The 20,592-nt window shown below is 38.2% G+C and overlaps 1 protein-coding gene across 6 annotated transcripts in view; it reads right to left on the reverse strand.

The window, feature by feature from the left end:
- Positions 1-20,592, reverse strand: part of TJP2 (tight junction protein 2) — a 60,612-nt gene that overhangs the window by 17,893 nt on the left and 22,127 nt on the right. For 3 of the 6 annotated variants that reach the window (XM_040089440.2, XM_040089438.2, XM_040089442.2), the window contains 2 exons: positions 3,626-3,679; positions 1,518-1,642 (listed from right to left, as the gene is read on the reverse strand). In XM_040089440.2, coding sequence (XP_039945374.1) covers positions 1,518-1,642; positions 3,626-3,670 — 170 coding nt within the window. In that variant the 5' untranslated portion in view covers positions 3,671-3,679. Of the gene's footprint in view, positions 1-1,517; positions 1,643-3,625; positions 3,680-4,356; positions 4,407-4,953; positions 5,043-6,847; positions 6,957-7,501; positions 7,591-20,592 lie in introns of those variants that run through there. The other 3 variants (XM_040089436.1, XM_040089439.1, XM_058424022.1) reach the window with 3 other exon arrangements.

Genomic DNA, 20,592 nt, shown 5'->3' on the forward strand with positions numbered 1-20,592 from the left:
TAAATTTCATAAAGGGATTTCAATGCAGAAAGTGAAGATTAAAAAACCCAAATTACCTCTCCTCATACTCCTTATATTAGTTTTATTCTGCTGACTACCAAGTTACAGTCACAAATTACTGGTTACTTTGCCATTTTCTGCTAGATAAAAGAAGTCTTTGGTACCAACTATTTTATCTTCATTTTAATCAAATCACATCACAATCTTCTTTTTAAATAAGAAGATTATATACTCTAAGCCTCCAATAGTAACGCACTCCAACTCCTAAATTATTTTTGTGGCTCTTTTCATACCCTTCCACTTCCTTTTAGTGGATGAGTATGCCAGAACAGCATGCTATAATTTCAGTATCAGTTTCATCCAGGTTTATACAAGAATTAAAACAGCTCTCTGGACAGTCCATACATCTAAAGCTAGAATTGAAGTTAATGTCACAATATCTACATGTGCTCATTTTACCCTACAAAAAATGACAGGATGGCTTTACCCATACACTCTGAAGGTTAGACTATATTCCTTGATTTGTTGGAGGAACAGCTTTGCCTTCACTTGTCTTCAGACGGTGTTTTGTCTGAAAGTACCCAAGTACCTTGCCATCATCAATTTACCATCTTTCCTATTTCATTTCCAAATCAAGTGTGATTATGGAACAAGACTGATGACAGTGGTGGTGTGCACATAGCACTGTGCTAAAATGTAGTATTTGTACACTTACGTTAAAAATTATTTGTTACGCGCTTTACAATTACCCTTTTACTTAGTTACTCAACAACTCCTATGTCAGTCATTTCATTTTCTGACCAAAAATAAATGCATGGCAAAAGGGACAGAATCTACTCTCTTGATTTATTATTGCTGCACAATTATTTGGCATTCTTCCAAAATGTCTAGTCCTCACCAGGTATTTCAGCTCAAAGAATGAAAAACTGATATAGGACAGAAACTCTCAGCCTACAGATTAATTGTTTGTACATGATAGATGCTGCCTTGTCAAGGATGAAGTTATCAAAAAGACAACAGAAACTCTTTATTTCCATAATTTTTTCTTTCAGATATAAAATAAATATTTAGCAAACCTTCTTTGGGCTAACTTAAGTCATTCTTGGAAACAAAGGACTGATCACTAAACATGTTTATTGGAGGAGGAACAAAGAGGATGTTAAGGAGGATAATTTTAAAGTAGTAAGTATTTCTACTGTTTCTTTAAATGAAATGCAATCTTGAAAGAAACATACTTAACTGTTAAAGACTTTTCAACACCACCACTGAAATGTGATGTCTTACCAATTAGCAACTAACACCTCTATGTAGGGTTTACTTGTTTTATTGGTTTGTGGGGGGTTTTTTTGGTGGTTTTTTGTTTGTTTGTTTGTTGTTTTTGTTTTTAAGATATCTAGATATTCAAGAGGGCACCAAATCTTGAGACGATTAAAACACCAGGATTTCAACCCGTCTGCAGATTTTATGTATTCTACAGCCATGCCCCTCAAAATGCCAGACACAGAAAAAGTGCTTACTGAAGTAATCCATCTGCTGGACCACCTGGGAGAACATCTGAAATTACTATCGATGTTTCACCATTTTCAAAATGAGGGTTATCTCTGCCACCAGAAACTGCAATCCCAAATCCTCGTTTTGAATCCTTTACAACAAAACAAAATACAACAGAAATTGAATATATTGACAGGAATTTTGACAGAGAGAAAGAAAAGGAACATGAATGTTCTCATGATTACACTCTTAAGGAGATATTATTAAAATACAATAGTTGCATGCAGAGTGCTGCAGAAACACACAGTACCTCTACATGTAAAAAAAATTAAGTTTACACATACCATGTATCAAGATGACAAAACTTCTACAGCCTTATGATTGTTAGTAATTAAGTAAAGAACTCACTAAATCTCCCTGCATTTTGCTTCACCATCCCATGGGTTATTCATACCAAATTTATTGTAAGGTAAATCTATTTTGTTAGTGATGCTTGGGAAAGAAGAATAGCTTTCCCAGAATGTCATTTTCATTATGACTGCTGAGTAAAAAAAAAAAAAAAACAAACAATATCATGGTTGATTACAAAGAGCAAGTAGTGAACTCGCGCACTGTTTATATAATCATCCTCTGTAACAACCAACTATTTTAAATATGTAAATTATGTCAAACATGTCATCATAGAAATAACAGATTCATAGAAATCCTAAGATAACCTTCATAAAACAACAGAAATACTTCACAAAATGCCAAGGAAACATGTAAATAACACTAAATCTGAGAACTGCTAGTTTAACTGAACTGCTGACAGCAAGGTGAGCACAAAACCACACAAGTTCAATTTTATCAGCTATTTAACATACACATCATATCACTAAAAATTAGAAATTATGCTACATTTGAACAAAATGTTTTAACATAGTGGCAAAGTAATACATCAAATTAAAGTAATCCTTTTCCCCCAACACAGCATGAGCAGTTCATCATGTGTCACCTTGTCTTCCACTAATGCTGACAGTGATTATTTCCTTGAGGAGGAAAAGAGCAATGTGGTTTCTTTTAAAATAACGCTTCACTTGTTACAGCTTAGTTTTACAGGAGGCAGTTTGATGCCTTCCACCAAAATAATAGATTCAAAATAACGGTGAAATTCAATGGTAGTAGCTGATACAGCAAGTTCAGTAGGCCTTTGTCATCTCTCAGTAGCTTAAGTCTGTCTCTGTGGTAAAGAAATAATACTAATTTACATGATCTCAGAGATCTGAAATGCTGGAAATTACAGGAACTAAGATCTTCATCTGCAATGTTTTTCCTGTCTACCTTTGTAACCTAAGAACCAACCTCTTCTCAACCATACTTTCTCACTTGAAACAATGTAGAAAAGATTGCTACTTCAGCTTGAGTCATCAAGTTCAGTTCATTGCAGAAGATGTGAAAAGACTTCAGCAGCTCAGTGCAGGCTGCTCACCAAACCCAGATCATCAGAACAGCTGGGCAGACTACCATCCCTGAAGCCAAAGTGCACCTTGTGCTCTGGTGCAGCAGCCTAGCTATTAAAGAACACAGGCACAAGTGCTCTATTTTCTTTAATTCAAAAAGACTCCAACTTGATGAGAAACTGCCTCTTTTCTTATAAAACAACCTTTTAAAGTGACACCTACAGTCCACCTGCTTTATAAGGTTTAATGACAGTGTTTTTCCACTGGATTCTACACTACTATATATTAAAGTATATTACAAAAATAAAATCAGTGGAACCCTGGTCAGTGATTATTACAAAGGTTGGACATTAACCGCAACCTCCTTGATAGAACCATCTGCTTTACTTTTAAGGCTCTTCAAGAATGAATTTAGCTATGTGGCTGACATGTGGTCTACTACACTGTCATTAGAAAGACCAAACAGTAGCAAATATGGCCCTTAAATTGTTAATTGAATTTACTTCTAACATTAAAGAGTCAAGCTACTGAATGAGTAGCAACTAAGCTTTAAAATAAAAACCACATCTGATTTGGACAATGAATTAATCCTATCCTAGACTCAGACATGGTAATAACATCTATTTCGAAACATATTCAGAGTAAGCCAGTGCTTGAATATTTGAAAACTAAAAATATAACAGCCACTCACTCACCTTTTGTAAGGTCACTGTGTACTGTTCCCATATCAGCTCTTCCATGCCTGGGGCCTGTTGCACACAAAAACCAATTAGTAAAACACACAGCATATAACTATTTAAATTAAAATGTGAAATACCCCACTAAAACACAGGTTTAAAATAATTTGCATAATTTAATATTTTGGGAGAATTAGTAAGAAATGAACATATTTCAATTAATGACAATTGTTCTTTTAAAAAGGAAGAAAAATACTAACAGATCCAGGGTGGTAGAATCCTTTCACGTTTCACTGATTTAACAGCTCATTCTGATTTTCTGGAAAATCCTTATTCAGCAAAAGCATTTAATTCAGATCAACTAACATTCTATAGCCCTGATTTAAATAACACATAAATACTTATGGAAGACATTTCTGTCCTAGTATGCAGTAAGATTAGCAGTTGCCACTGAGGTTTTTAAAATGAACTACACTTCAGATCTCTTTCATCTTGTTTATGTGGATTGAAAAAAATGTTTTGTCCACTATGAATTACATAACAAAATACTTAGATTCCCATCAAGAAATTAAATTTTACAGGAAAACAGAATATATCACTATACAGTACAGGTATAGCCATTTCTGTGAGACTTCTCAGAGACATTTTTTTTTTCCACATTTCCAGTTAAAACTGATCAATTTATCTTACATGATATAAGCTGAAATCTTTCCAACATCACAGCTTAAAATATAATACAGAATAATCACCCAGCTGTGATGCATCATGGAGTACATAGCCAGCCCCTTTAGTGTCTGCCCTGTAAAATTAGGAAGAAAAATGAGCCACTGCACTGCAGAAAAATTACACTGTAAACCTTTCAAAACGGAAAGCATCCATGGCAGAAGAAAAATCCAGGCATTGCATAAGTATGTGTATGCACATACTCAAGCCATAGGTTTTATTTGTTTTTACTGAAAGTGGTCTCCCTTTATCTCAGAAAACTGAATTTCAGACATAAGCTCAGTTCAGACTAATTGTCTTTTTGAAGGCATCATAGGAAGTACTGACAACTAAACTCCAAAGCAATAGACAGAGAAGTGACACAAGAAGTGTATGCCTGTACTTTAAGGCATCACTTGCATTTTGAGTAAGACTTCTGGCAGTGCACAACTGTTCAGCAAGCTATGGATGTCATTTCTCAGATGCAAACCCCCCCCCTCCTTGTTGCATAGTTCCAGTTGATTCTGTGCACCACAAAGAGAAACTAGATTTACATTTTCCATTGCACATTCACTGTATTGAAAAACAAAATAAGTCCTGCTCAGAGATCATGAAGGAATATGCAAAACATTCAGCATTCTTACCAGGATTTTTACAACACTGAACACTGTTAAATTTGCACTGTTTTGCCAGAAAATGAACAATCCTTTCCAGTTTCCAGAACCTCTGGCGTCTAATTAAAAAGAAAATTAAAAATAGATGTAGGAGATGATGAGACTTTTACCAAAAGTAATACATGTAAGTAATTGTTTCTGAATTTTCACTTGTCCAGATCAGACAAGAATGTGTTCATAACTATTAGTATGAAAACCTGTGTCTTGGGGTCAGTGTTGAATGTGCTGAATCACATAATAAAATTATTTTATCTGATATTACCATTTAATCAGCTAACTTGCCTAAATTTTCAGCTATCTGAAACTGAACTCACTTGATATATTCCCTTGCACAGAGAACCTTGCCACAAGTGAAAAATTCCTCCTTAACTAAGCTCTTCTTTTGAACTGCTGTGATGCTGTTGTAAATGGAAGCAACCAGGCTTGCTTACCTGGCATGTAGGAAACAGTTTACCTCCTACTGACCCTTCCTACAGTTCTGCTTTTCTACGTATATTCAAGCTCTGCAAAAAAAGTCTGCTGAAGACGGGCCTCAGTGTAATTTAAATTCCATCTGATTTCACTGCATAAAGTTTTACAAATGAAAGTCAGTACCAAACGATGGGTGAAATTTGAAAGACAAGCAGGTAGGTTCAAATTTTGTAGAAGCACAGAAGATGGCAAATCTTTTCCATTCTCCTCTTGGTAAAAAAGCCTCAACAACTTACACGTGTAGCATGAACATCACTTAAATTCAATTTGCACTGCATGCAGCTCCTACCAACACTACCTCTCAGCCAAGAATCCTGAGGCCAGCTCTTAACAGGCACAAGAGTAACGCAGGCAGAACGCAGTCACAGGGAGCTTACCACCCATGGGGACAAAGACAGGCCTGAGAAATGACTGCTTATTCAGTACAACGCTGCAGGAAAAGGACTGAGGAAAGCACTGTAAAGATATCAGGGATGGATGTAAGGATATGAAACAGGAAACTTACAGGAATTTCCTTCCAGAAAACTAGGCCTTCCATGAGCAATGGCATAAGTATAACCTTGTGCACAAGTGGTGCAATATACTGGGCAGTAAACCAAAGCATCACAAGCCTACAGAGTTAAGTTTACTTTACTCTGACAAGTAAGTCTTACGGTATCTGATGGGTAAAAAAAAAAAAAAAAAAAAAGTAGTAAGAATGAAAGAGAAACTACTGCCTACAGACACTAAAATTAATGTCTTGCAAGATGCCAAGTCCATAGTATCATCTCATTTTTGCCTAGAAAATATCCTCGTAGTGACTGTTTCAGGGACATTCTGCATAAATTTTGGGGGTTTAATTTTACCTTGAAACTGTTACTGAAAATTCAACAAAAGATAATTAAGCGATTATCTTTTTAATTCACAAATATTTGTTAAAGTAACCCATTTTTTGAAACTGCTCCTTGGGACACTGTCTCCCATTTGCTGTACTGTGCATCAGGGAAGGAAAGCACACCATGTACTTGCAAAGCTGATTTTGTACAATGTAATTACCAAGACAACACAACTAGTTCTGCAGTACTGATAAAGCATGCAGCCTCTGCAACACAGTTCAAAGAACTGAATGGTCACCTTGGAAGCCCAAAAGGCAAGAACAATCTCTAAACAATAATCTCTTTATCATTATAAAATGTACTGCTGCTTGTCATTCTTATGATGCTAACCCATACTGTCAGAGTAATGGAGAAGATTGAGAGGGAGAGACTACAAATATTACAAATCATCAATCAAGGACTTGATCAAACTAATATTTAAGTCTCCACCCAAATTGCAAAATTCCTGTACTCCACATTTATTGATGTGACTCTCCTCTGAATGCATCAAGTGATGAGTTATGAAAAGCCTTCATCACCTTGCCAATTTCTTCATACTTCATCTGTAAGGAAACACAAAGGGATCCTGAGCAGCTTGTGCATCCCTTACAGGATCGCAGTTTCACTGCAAGATTGCACACCAAAACACTGGAGAGAGAAAGGCAGGCAAAATGGTTAAGAACCCCACCTCCAGTTACTAACAGTAACTGTTTCACAAGTCCACCCAGGTTTCACAGAGACAACAGGCTACCTGCAGTAAATGCAAATTATTGTAATTAGCTAGTCTCAATTTATTAGGGACTATAGTCAGTCCATTTCTAATTAGAACACTGTAGTCAGGATTTGCTTAAATCTGTCCAATGCTCATATACTAAAATGACAGGTGCTTTCTAAATACCCAAAACAGACTGTTCAGCAGAATCTTTGGCAGGAAACTAGTTGAAGTGCTAAAATCGCCAGTGTGCAACAAACAGGCAGCTGTTGCAGCTCTGACAGCCATCAAAAGATTTATGCAATTACTTGCTACTGAGAGATCACTGAAGACAACTTCATTCACGCGAAAAGAAGAACAAAACCAGAAGACCTGCCACAACAAACATCTGGCTATAAGAGTGAGTTGGAGAGGGGAAGGATATATGAGGGGAGGAGGGGAAGAAAAGATGTGGAGCAAGGTGCAACAAAAAGCAACTCACGTGCCCTTTCAAAATCCCCAACTTTTTGACTGCATGTGACCACATTCTCTGGAGAGCTTGAGCTGTCTTCATTGTTGCGGGATATAATCTGTGAGGGAACGCAGCACATCCCGTCTTTTCATCTGTTTCCACCACTCAACATGGTTATGTAATTCTAATACAATAGTGGCCTACATACTCGAACAAATCCTGCCGTCAGTTTCACACAGAAACGCATCAAAACCACAGCAGGGAAATGTACTGTGAGTTAACTAACTTCAGTTTCAAAGATCCCAGGAAAATGCAGTGCTGTAATCTTATGTTTGTTTTTAAATGAAGTGTTGAAAACAGATCACTATGCAGCACCTTATTCTTCTTCCAAGCACATATGGGCTTACCCCCACAGGGAATCTAATTTAATCTTAAAAGAAAAAAGGCTTAAGAAATATAGTGCAGATGATTTGAAAATTCATATACTGACTACCATATTTTACAATTTTTGCAGAACTGTGTGGGCTTGGCTCCAGCGAGAAAAAGGAGAAATAAATACAAAATTATACTCCCTGCAAATAACAGTATTTGCCATCAAACATTTAGTAAGGTATCATTTATAAGAATGATAAGCTAATTGTACAGCCAGATAGGTTACTTTATTGGAAAATAGGTCAAGCTATCACTCCCATTTATACTGCATGAATGCTGTGAAATTTAAGCTCCAAGTGAACTTTTCCCCTAGATTTTATGTAAGTTTCACATGCAATGAACAGATAGGAAGACATGACAAGTTTTGTACACAATGTTAACCAAAACCTCCATACAGAGACTTCATTTTTTCACCAGTTTTTAACTGCTAAATAGTATTAATTCAGACAGCAGTAGAAAATGTGAAGGGTTGTGTTGCTCAGTTTTTGGTGCAGGTTTTTGTTTGTTTGTTGGGTTTTTTTTTGCTGGGGAGAGGTGGGAAAGAATAGTGGGTAGGGAGGCCACAGAGGGACAAGGCATATGTTCAAGATCTTCCATTCAAAATGAAGACTGAATTCAGCATTCTGCATTTTGACTGTGACCTCACGTCTGCACTAGCCAGCAGAACTAGGATGAACAGAGGCTTGCACCTTCATCACTGGGCTGCCAAGAGGGAAGCCCAAGGGGATCCAGGAGAAGCACAGACACCAGCCCCCAACTTTCACTTGGATGAGAGTTTTTTTATTAGAGTTTTGTCAAAATTGTTTAGAATCTCCATCAACATTTCTAAAGAGCACATTCCTCTCAACAGATTCACATTCACAGTTTCCAAAACTGGTATTTATTTATTTTTACAAAAAGAATGGGAAAATGAAACAAATACAAGTATGTGAGATGAGACTTCTCTAGTCCTGTTTTCTTAGCTTTTCAGTTTTCCTCCCCCTTGCCCTGAAAAAACTTCAGAAGCACTCCATATAGAGAAGAAAAGACCATGACGACATAAGAGAATAAAAATGGTGAAACATTATCCGTGAGCTATAGCAGTTACAACAGCAAGGACTCTCTTGATTTTGGTCTATCCTTTTTCTCTAAAGGAATATAATGAGAAAAATGAATGGATTGCCTCTGGCAAAATTTCAAATGACTTTTTTCTGGAAAGAAGTTTTAAAAAAGAATCAGGAAATCTAGGAATGTTGCTGCAAGAGAAGACACCAGAGAGTCAACACAAAGATGCAGGCGATTGTATTCGGATATTTCATTTTGAAGGAAAACAAAGAATACTCCAGAAGAGGAATACCTCAATACCTCAATAAATTCTTTTAAAGTGAGATAGAAAAAATTTTCAAACAAGCATTGTCCCAGACACTGTCCTTTCACTTTCACTGCAAACCTCTTCACAAAAACTAACCATAAAGGGAAATTACAACCTAACTTCACTCCTAGCACAAGATTACAAAGGTAGTTACAACCCTTTTACATATCACACCTATTATCCACAGACATTTAAAATGGAAACTTTTTAAAACAAGCTCAATTCCAATGACAGATACACACTCTGGTTCTTTCTGGGAGCCTATCCTGACAATAAAATGTTTGTGAATCACGTAGGGAAGAAAACTAAGCATGATGATATATATGGCTTATAAACTGGGGAAGGTGAAAAGAAAAAGAGAGCTCTCAAAAAACTCAATAGAGCAAACTCAGAACATCACAACAAAATCTTACAGCAGCAGGCTACAACTCTCCACTCACCCAGGTGGAAGTTTTACACCTAGCTCTATGTTTTGATCTCTTCCTCTACAGACAAGGAAGAAAAAGAATGTTTCCTCACACATAATCTATTACAAGTAAGCAATCCATCCAAGCAAGCAGAAAAGACACCTGAAACAGTCTTGTTGGCTCCATTATGGAAGTAACACAAAAAAAAGGCGGTCCCTGCCCTCCTTTTCCTGTTCCTCCTCGTATGCCACTATGGATGTAAGCATAGAAACCTTGAAAGCTGAGCATAGGTTTTTCCCTAAAGATAGACTCTTACAATGAAGATGATCAAGAACTTCAAGCTTAACTGAAAGCTACCCATTTATAAGAGACAGAGCAGCAGGGACTCTTCTAGCCACTGACAGGAATAGCCAGGTGGAGGGAGTCCAATGCTGCATCAAGACATTAAGTAATCCTGGTCTCAAAGACCAGGTACACTATCAGAGGAATCAGAAACTGCCCTTACATGTCACCTGCCCTCACAAAGACAATCATGACGGACAAAAAAGAGTGGCCTTAGATTTACAGGCTTTCAAAGATGTTGACCCACTTCAATCTCTGGACGACACTGAAAAAATGTCCTCTGCAGAGAATGGAAGCTTGGTGAAATGAGAAGCAATCTATACATCAGTGTGCAGTGTGCACATCTTCTCTTTTTCAGCTGAATGTCATAGCCCAGGTAATTAAAGATATCTAGAAAATCATGATGATAATGTAATACAAGTTGCCTAACCAGAGCTTGAAAAGTATTCTTAACACAGTAAAAAGTGACTGAAGAGGAACAGGACCTTTACCAGGCCTTTCCCCTGAAGTGAGGAAGCCACTTGGAAGAAGGCTCCAACTGATGTGTTCCCATGAATTATCTGTGTATGACACAGCAGAACTTTGATTAGGATCCAGGAAAATGGGAGAAAAACTACTTTTACCCATTGATCTTTCAAATACAGCTAACATCTCTCACAAAAGGAGGTACCTTAATTTTCTGCCAATAAATGCTCTGATTCAGAAAAGCATATCCTATTTTTCATTCAGCTCCTGCACCAATACAGCAACTCCCAGAAGAGCAACAGACCCTCCTCAAGAAACAGGTTCCTAGAATGATGAATGGCTCAAATTAAAGAAAGAGAAGTGATAAAAAAATGGCTTGCAGAAGATATTCACTAGAAGTGAAAGATAACTGCTCTTCAACAACGGCAGAAACTTCTTCTCTTTCCTCCTAGGGCCATGAAGAAGAAATTTAAGATAAAGCTCCACGTTAAAAGATTATAAATTCTACTTTCAAATTCCAGTAAAATCAAAATGGTTATTAATATCACAATGGGTTGTATTATCAGGAGGCAGGAAGTTGGGGGAAAAAAGTCACAAACTGTACACATAAGTATACTTCTGCAACAGAATGGAAATTTTTTGAAGAAGAGGAAGAAAAAAAAAAATCACATAGAAATGACCTGTACAGACAGTCCTTTCTTCCTCTTCCCTCTAATGGAGAATTATCAGTTACATTATATAAGGTTTGTTTTCAGCCTGATGCCTTGGGAATTTACTCAACAAGAACAAATATTAGCAAAATACTTTTGCATTATTGGCAAGGTAACAAACACATTCATCAGCACCCGGTCAAGTGGAAGTTGTCCCTACTCATGGCAAGGGGGTTGGAGTTAGATTATTTTAAAGTCCCTTCCAACCCAAACCAATTTACCAATTACATTGAAAATTTTCAGAAGGCAGGAAAAGCATTTTTAAAGGAAGAAAAGGGAAAAATCAGGATTTTCTTGAAGTATTTTGAGGTAAAGTCACTATTCACCTTAAAAATAGCTTACGAAAAATCTAAGGTGGGTTGTATTTTTAATTTGTTTGTTCTCTTGCTTTCTAGGTGCTTTCTTCTTCTCAGACTTGTCGAAGTTTCCTTGCTTCTAAAAATGAGCACCTTTTGGAAGGTGCTTACAAGACCAATACCCCTTTTCATTATTGGCTATGTAGTTTTTCCTTCCCAAACACACAACTTCATAAGCTGGGTACAGCTTCGCGTGGAATGAACTAAACAAATTCTTTCTCACCATAACAATTTCCACACTCCTCCTGCTCATTTACATGCAGCCCCTTGACTCACTCTCTGAATTCTGCTGTTTGGTTCTTCAAAGAAAGCCAAGACAGCTTTCTAAAGCCACAAAAACATGCTCATTCTTTTCTCGCTGAATTACTCTCTTGCCATTTCTGTCAGCTGAACTGGCAAGCCAAGGGAGATGGCAGAACAAATATTAGAACTCTACAGCTAAATTCAACTTGGAAAACAGATGGTTTCATTTTTAAGAATGTACCAGTAAACAAGACTTACAAAAGGCACAGGTTAAATCATAGAATCGTTTAGGTTGGAAATGGCCTCCAAGATCATTGAGTCCAACTGTTAATGTAACACTGCCAGGATCACTACTAAACCATATTCCTAAGAGTATATGTGGCACACCTTATAAATACCTTTTAAAGGCCTCCAGGGATGGTGACCCAACCACAACCCTTGGCAAACATTGTTCCAATGTTTGATAATCCTTTCTATGGTGAAATTTTTCCTAATACACAATTGAAACATCTTTCTGGCACAACTTGAGCCTATGTTCTCTCATTTTGTCACTAGCTGTATGGGAGACTAGATCCATCCCCAACTGCCTACATTCATCTTTCAGGCAGCTGTAGAGAGCAATGAGGTCATTCTTGATCCTCCTTTTCTCCGGGCTAAACACCCCCAGCTCTCTCAGCTGCTCCTCACAGGACTTGTGCTTCAACCCTTCACCAGTTCTCTTTCCCTTCTCCAGATACGCTCTGGTAATTCAATGTCTTTATTGGAGTGAGAGGCCTAGAATTGAGCACAGGATTTGAGGTGTGGCTGCACCACTGCTGAGTATACAGGGATGATCATTTCCCTCATCCTACTGGCCACACAGGCCAGCATGCCAGTGCTTTTTGGCCACATTGGCACAGCTGGCTCATGTTCAGCTGCTGTCACCAGCACCCCTAGGTCCTCTTCTGCTGGGCAGCTTTCCAGCCACTCTGTCCACAGCCTGTAGCACTGCTTGGGGTTTTGATGAAAGTGTAAGACCCATCTTTTGGTCTTGTTGAACCTCATGCTGTTGGTCTTGGACCATGGATCCAGCCTGTCCAGATCCCTGTAGAGAGCCTTCCCACCTTACAGCAGATCAACACTCTTACCCAACTTAGTGTCATCTGTCCAGATCACCAAATAACTTTTTAAACAGGGCCAGACCCAGGACTGAACCCTAGGGAACTCAACTTGTTGCTGTCAATCAGCTGGATTTACTCCCATTCACCATTACTCTTTGGGATGGGCCATCTAGCCAGGAACATGGGAAAAAAGAAACAGAGAAAAAGACTTCTATGGAAAAGACAAGAAAACAGACGTTCCCAGGTGGTTTTAAGGCTACTAAAGAGTATGATAAAATACATTATACATTTACTGGTTGTCCCACACCGTTCTGTGCTGGTGTGGCCCCACCTCAAGTCTTGCATGCAGTTTTGGGTACCACAATTCCGCAAAAGATATAAAGCTATTAGAGAGCAAGCATCCAAGATGGTGAAAGGTTTTGAGGAGAAGCCATACAAGGAAGGAATGGCTGAGGTCACTTGGTCTGTTTTGCCTGGAGGAGACTGAGGGGAGACCTCACTGCAGTTAAAACTTCCTCATGAGAGGAAGAGGAGGGGCAGGCACTGATCTCTGTGCTGACCAGTGACAGGACCTGAGGGAATGGCCTGAAGCTGTGATAGGCTAGGTTGGATAGCAGAAAAATGTTCTTCCCCCGAGGGTGACTCAGCACCAGAACAGCTCTCGAGGGAATGGTTGCAGCACCAGCCTGACAGAGCTCAAGGAGTGTTCGCACAGTGCTCTCAGGCACATGAAGTGATTCTTGGGGATGTCCTGTGCAGGGCAAAAGGTACTTTTTATTTTCACTTATATTCCCCCCTGCCATCCTTCCCAGCTCATGCTGCGGATTACAAAGGCTTCCTAGCACCGGGAGCAGCGTTGCCACTTCCCGCTGAATTCGCGGGGCTTTAAAGCCTAGAGCAGGCAGCGTCCAAGCCAGCAGGCAGCCAGACGCGAGCCGTGCTCCCATGGGAAAGGCTCCCGGGCACTGCGAGGGCGGTGCTGCGGGCACCCGGCCGAGCGGCTCTCATCGCCACAACTTGGAGAGAAAAAAAAAAGAAAAAAAAAAGGGGGAAAAAAAAAAAAATCCTGAGAATTCTCATTAGGCCAATATCCTATTTCAAACCCCTCCTTTCATCGTAAATGGAACAGAAAACGTGATGTTAAAACACATTTGTTAGTTGCTTTTTATTTTCTTTCTTTCAGCTCAAGCCCATACCCTATCGTCAAACAGACTGGGATTGGGGTTGTTTTTTCGTTTGGTTGGTTTGGGTTTTTTTATTAATTCAGGTTGCATTAAGTGCCTTTTCTTACCACACTTATTTCAGTAATTAACTGTACTGTTTATAAAAAGGAAATAAACATATTCCCCATGCAGTATCATGTTCTGGAAAAAAAGAAAAATATCTGGTACTCCAAAGATAAGCCAGTAGTGCAGCAGTGCAGACAGAGACACCAAGACACCATGAAAATAGGTACCCAAAAATTAGCATTCCTACATTTTAAATGAAAAGCAGAGTTATAATTACATTTTCAGCGTGGAACTTTTTCTTCCATACTGCTTTTTACCTGAACTTTCAGAAAGTACCACGAGATCCTTTAAGGTCCTGATTTTGCTGACATAAAAGAGTAATTTCTCATTACATCAGAAAAGTAAACAACACACAGAGGGATTTTCTAGAATTAATTCACTTGTATTTCACAGGACTTATGATCTCTGACAGTAAGAGCAACAGTTAATCATTTCAACTGAGTATGCAGAAATTACTAGGGATTATGTGGTGTCTTTTTAAAACAGTGATGCTTATTAAACAAAGTAATATTTTCAGCAAGAGATTCATGTTCTCATTTCCTCTCTAATTATTGTGGAAAGCAGTTACTACAAAAGCAGTCACCTGAACTGGTTTGGTGCTACCCAGAGCAGGTCATCAGTTGCCATGATCAGAGGCAGGGACAGGGGCAAAAAGCAGTATTTATGTAGCAGAGTGTAACAAGTTCCAAACATTAAAACTCAGCACCAATTTACAACCCCCATATGTTATGACAATTAAAAGTACACATGCAAAAGTTTTCTGGGATGAGTGGTAGGCACAAGTGGAGTAGTTTGCACTTGTTACAGCTGAATTCTACTGGACTTAGATGCACACGTATGCATCATCAAAAACCAGTACAAAATCCCATTACAAATGAAGCAAAAGCTTATTCAAGATGAAGAGGGGAGAAAAAAAAAGAAACTGTATCCAAAACACAGCTGCAAGACACTCGGGTCTCACCTACCCATTACCTAAATCTCAGAAATTCAGCTTAGATCTATTCCAGGAGCAAGCTCTTTTCTCTTCCCTATCTTTTGCCCAAGAACAGTTTTCTCATTGCACTGTTCTAGTGCTCCCCCAAAAGGAAGCAATCAATTATTCAAAATTTGTGAGGGAACAGCTTCAATTGAAACAGAAAACTGCCATTTGGGGAAAAAAACAAAACAGATCCTATTTCCTTGTAGCTGTCCGTCTGGTGTTCCTGTCCACGCCCCCCCCCCATTTAAATTATTTTAATTTTTAGAAAACAGTTTCTGCCTCTTGAGAAATAACACTCTAGCAGCCAGCATTTTTTTCATCAGATGTTTTCCTTTTCACATATTGCTTCACAGAGGATATCCAGCAGCTGGTCTTCCCAAGTGTTCTGGGACCTACAGCACCAGTACAGTGGAGAAGCCGTGGAAACGACAACTTACTCTCTCCCACAGGTGGTGAAGGGGCTCTAAAGGAAACAAACCTCCCCTCAAGAGACACAGCATGTGTCCAGTCCTGCAGTAAAGTAGATTTCTCCACCACCCATTTTTTAAAAACTCAGCAAGGCATGAGGAGATAAAAACCTGGAAGCCAAGTGATTTCATCTGAAGATCAAAATGAATCGAGGTAAAAGGCTGACAGATCAATTATCCTTGAATGCTGGATATGTGCATACACACTGGAAAGTGAAGAGTTTTATTTGCTGTTTCATTTTCTGAATGTTTTTCCCAGACTTTCACCCTGTCACACAGCTTATGGTGCTAGGAAGTTCTTTTGATACACCTCAGGAAGGTAACTGCTGAAGGGACATTGAACTTTCAGTTCACCTGATCAACACTGGCTTTAAAAGCTACCTCTGACTTAGCCCTGTTCACTTTAACTGTAAACCTAACAAATTTCTTTACAGTCACAATATTTCTGGACCTTCCTTGAGATACCCACACAAATGAAGTCTGAGAATTAAAGCGCTACAGCAAATTGTGCACAAGCTGAATTCAAGGAGACTTGAACTTGTCTTGTCATAATAAAATAAAAATTCAAAAACTTGGTTTTGGTGTGCTTGCAGTATCAGTATTTGATGGTGAGGTAACTTAGACTTGGTGTACATACACATTTTCATTAAGCTAGACTTCATTAAGAAAAAATTAGGTTAACTATGAAATAAAGTAAATGCAGGCACCATTCCTGAACTACCTCATTTCATGAATTATTTATTCTCTGCAGCTAAAACATAGCTTCTACTCTTGTGGCATCTTAAAATAAATAAAATAAATAGAAGAAAAACAAAACAAACAAACAAACAATCAAATCACTGAAGAAGCACCATATGTATCACATAGTCCAAAGTTCTAATTATAATTTTATTCAACCTCAGCAGTACACTTTGTACTGCTACTGTTTTTCAATGCTTCATCTTCCTGCATCCATATTCAAATAGCAAATCAAGCAATAGAAGTGACCAACTCTAGCATCAGAAGATTGTTATTCCATTGGTCATTCAACACCTGCAGCTCTGGAATCTGAGAAAAACAAGCTGGGGACCTTGTCTACTACTTCCTGCAAGTGGTTTTTAAAAGGCCAATTCATTACTGGGATACAATCCAATCAGGCCAGCATTTATATTTAATCATCCAGTCATAATGCAAGACAATTCAAACAATGGAACAATTGTTAGTTTCCCGGCTTCATCCCAACCAGATTTTCTATCCGTTAAGGTTTCTAGTAGCCTTTGTTTTCACTCTATTAATAGAACAACAATATGCCATATTCTTGGAAGCATTTTACTTTTAGTCAAGCATTCCTGAGTGTATATGTCTAAGTATGTAATCTTACTACACACTATCACATTAGCTTTATTTTCTTGTTTGAAGGAAATAAACCTGAATATAGCTCTGTGTAATGCATAAAATTTAATGGTACATTTGATCATATATAAGCCTAAAACCCCATAAATTCACACTATACAATGCATTTCATATAACTACCAATGCCGTATCACAAACATCAAACTGAAGGTCACATTGACCAAAAGATACCACAAAACTCTATAAAATCAGGCTGTTTTGAGCTTGAAGTCATACACTCAGCATCCAAACAGTTCCATTTATTAGCCATCTTCTCACTGTTTTCCAGTCACACTAGTCATACCTCTTCTGCATTCCATTCCTTCTACCACCACACTCCTGCCTTCAAGGTCTAAGCAACTCACCTCTCCCTCTCAAGATGTCTCAACAGTCCACTTAGTCATGCCAGAGAGCATTGCTAAAGTTCACTCCTAAACTTTAACATGTCTTGCACGTAACTAAAATGAAAAGAAAATCTTTTGCAAAGGGGATTTTAGCAATTTTTCTGTCATTCAATGGGATGCACAGATGCAAATGCAGATCTGGGGACTGCACTTGAAGGGCTTAGGTCTGTAAGTCTTATACCGATACTCCTCACAGTGTATTTAGAAAAAGAAGAAACAATCACCCAGCCCTACCCAAGTCCTTATATACCATGAGACAATGGATTAGGCCAGCTGCACTTACTTCAATACAACACATTCAGAATCCCTGTTACTCACAGTTAAGTTTTCTCCTCAGAGCCTCCAAAGGAATATAATTATTTTTTCAAACAATGAAAATAATCACATAGCCACAGCTCCGAATTTTTCTGGGACAGTGTCACCAGCAACCTATTATCCAACATAAAACAGTATTACACTAAAATTCATCCACACCTGATAACACTGATAAAACACTCTCAGGCAAGAAAACAACAAAAGGGCAGATTAGAGTGGTAAAATTCAAGCATTAACCATTCCTTTCCCTCAATCCTTTTGCAAGGCTGGATGTGAACTCTAAGTATATCATGCAGTTATACATGACTTTGCTAACATCACTATGAAGAATTTTCACCACATACACCTCCAGCATATGTAGAAATGATTCCTACCTTTAGTGTTAATGAAAACAATCAATAAACAATCAGTAAATCAACAAAAAGGGCAGGCGGTGCAGTCAGCCACCCTTTTCTTTCATATCAAAACAAGTAACTTTCAGGTGTCTGGTTCATTCCTATACACTAATCCGAGTTTATCTGCAGCCACTGTTTCTTCACTTGAAAGGATGCCAGCAGAACAATTTAAAACTAAAGCTCTTGGTGCAATATTTCTACCAAGTCAACACTTCACATGCATGTAACATCAATGTAACTTCAGGCATCACTCCAACCATTACATTAAACCAAACTTACACATGCCTATGAAATAGGGTCACTTCCACTGAACTGCAAACTGAGTACACAAAGAATAAACTAACCAGAACAAGCTCAGCAAGTGACAGAAAAAAATATTATTCCTCCTTTTGCAACTTTCATAAACCACAGGACGCTTTGAAAAGAACTAAGAAAAAAAACCAAGAGAATGCTTTTGCATATGTGGCTGAAGGAAAACTAAACAGCTCAGAGTCATTAAGGTTTAGAAATGCTTCCATTAAATTACCACCCAGAGCAAACCTCATTTTGGTAACATTTTGAAGTTCATTCTCAACTGAGATTTGGAACAGAAAGTTTTCCTCTTGTGGTCTGAGCCACATGAAAGAGCATTATACACTTCAAGGACCCTCTGACACACAAAGCAGAAGCAAACCTTAATAAAGTGTTCTGCTTTTTTTCCCATCTGAAAGAAACTGAAATTATGTACCTGCCTTTAGATGAACAAACTTTAAAAAAATCTAAGACAAATTTAATAATTTTTTCAAATTATTGTGATCCAAGAGTTTCAGTCCATTTTAATTGATGCAGAAGACATTAGGAAGCTATCTACTGGCTTCTACAAGATAAAACAGGAAAAGAAAGCTTGGAAAAGGAGCAGAAAAGGAGGTCAAATTATAAGAACAGGGGAGAGAAGTTAATGAACAAAAATTCAACTAATTATGTGCTACCATTCACCACCACAGCAACATTAAGTAGACATCATAATAACCTGTAAAACAAAAAGCCATTCAGAAAATGATTAAACATACTTAAGAAAACCACATATGTCAGAACTAGATTTTAAGTGATTTCACATACACTAAAGGGGCAGCAAAGAGGGCTATATCAACAGTACAGGTACTCTGGTACAGGGGGTCTCACATTCTACCAATAGCTTGAGAAATGTCTCTGAGATACAAGACTCCTCAACTTCTTCCACCATCTTAACCTTTCAGGTGCACTGGGCACTGCACAGAAGCAGCCAGGAAAGAATTACAGCCAAAGGGGAGCTGAGTGCACAGCAGCTACTGGAAATGTCAGTGGCACATCTGCAATCAATACTGTGTCTTTAGAAGTCTGACACTGCGATTTTTTGCCCTAATGTAACACATCATACTGAGATACAGCACATAACAAGTATTTGTCAACTGCCAGCAACCGAAAGGGAGTTCCTGCCAAAATACCGAGTCACAAACAACATCCCCACTGAAAGACTTTTAGGAAACTAAGTGTTAGATAACAAATATTTACAGCCAAACCATAATCCTTACTTAGCCCACAGATAAAACAAGGCAAGTACAGTTCCACATAGAAAAAATGAATTCTTATGCATCATCTAAAGGGCATGCACACACATGCTACCAATTAGCTATGCTACTGTCACTTCAATTGCTTTAATAATGTATCAACTCTGTGAACAGAATAATCAAAACCACTGATCACTTTATATTTCTGGAGTAAGAATTACTAAGGAAAACAAAGAAAAAAAAAAGTAAGTTATTTTTCATCCTGTCCTGCAACCCTTCAAAAAGCTTCTGAAATACTGACTGGACAGAAGAATCCTCAGCCATTGCTATTAAAAGAAAGCCACATTATCCACCAGATTTTTGCAAGTGCTGACCATAGAAAGAAGAGCAATCAGTGCCAAGCACTGACCGGGGCAGCAGGCTTCTCAGTTCAGTCAAAGGCCAACAATTTGCTTCTCAGAGTATTGTTTATGGAGCTTAGAATCACAGTCTAGCTAGACATCCTGCATTACCTCTGAAAAGTTCATACTGACTAAAAGCCGTAAGAGGTGAGCATTTGGAATGCTCTCTCATCGCAGAAAAGGTAGGGCAGGGTAAGTATATACATATTATTAAGTCATAAATAAATGAATAATGAATAGGTGCAGTATTTCTTGTAGCTGTACTCAGATGCTGTAGATCAGAGCTGGTTTCTTTCCATGAGTGGTGTTTGTTTTTTAAATACTGTGGGTTTTTAACCATCCAAAACTCAGTTATGAAACACCTGCACAGTATTGTTTATCAGCTCAAGAGACTCCGTGGCAGAATACACAAAAAGATATTGGTCTCTGATTACTTAATAGGGCACAACACAAGACACAAACACCTGGAAAGCTGCTGCTGATTATCTGCCTATTTAGTTAACTGCTAGAACTACAGGCCTTCAGTGAGCCTGCTCTTCTTTACTGTATTTTGAAGATCTGGGCTAGA

This window comes from Hirundo rustica, chromosome Z (genome assembly GCF_015227805.2).
Source record: "Hirundo rustica isolate bHirRus1 chromosome Z, bHirRus1.pri.v3, whole genome shotgun sequence".
Taxonomy (NCBI): domain Eukaryota; kingdom Metazoa; phylum Chordata; class Aves; order Passeriformes; family Hirundinidae; genus Hirundo; species Hirundo rustica.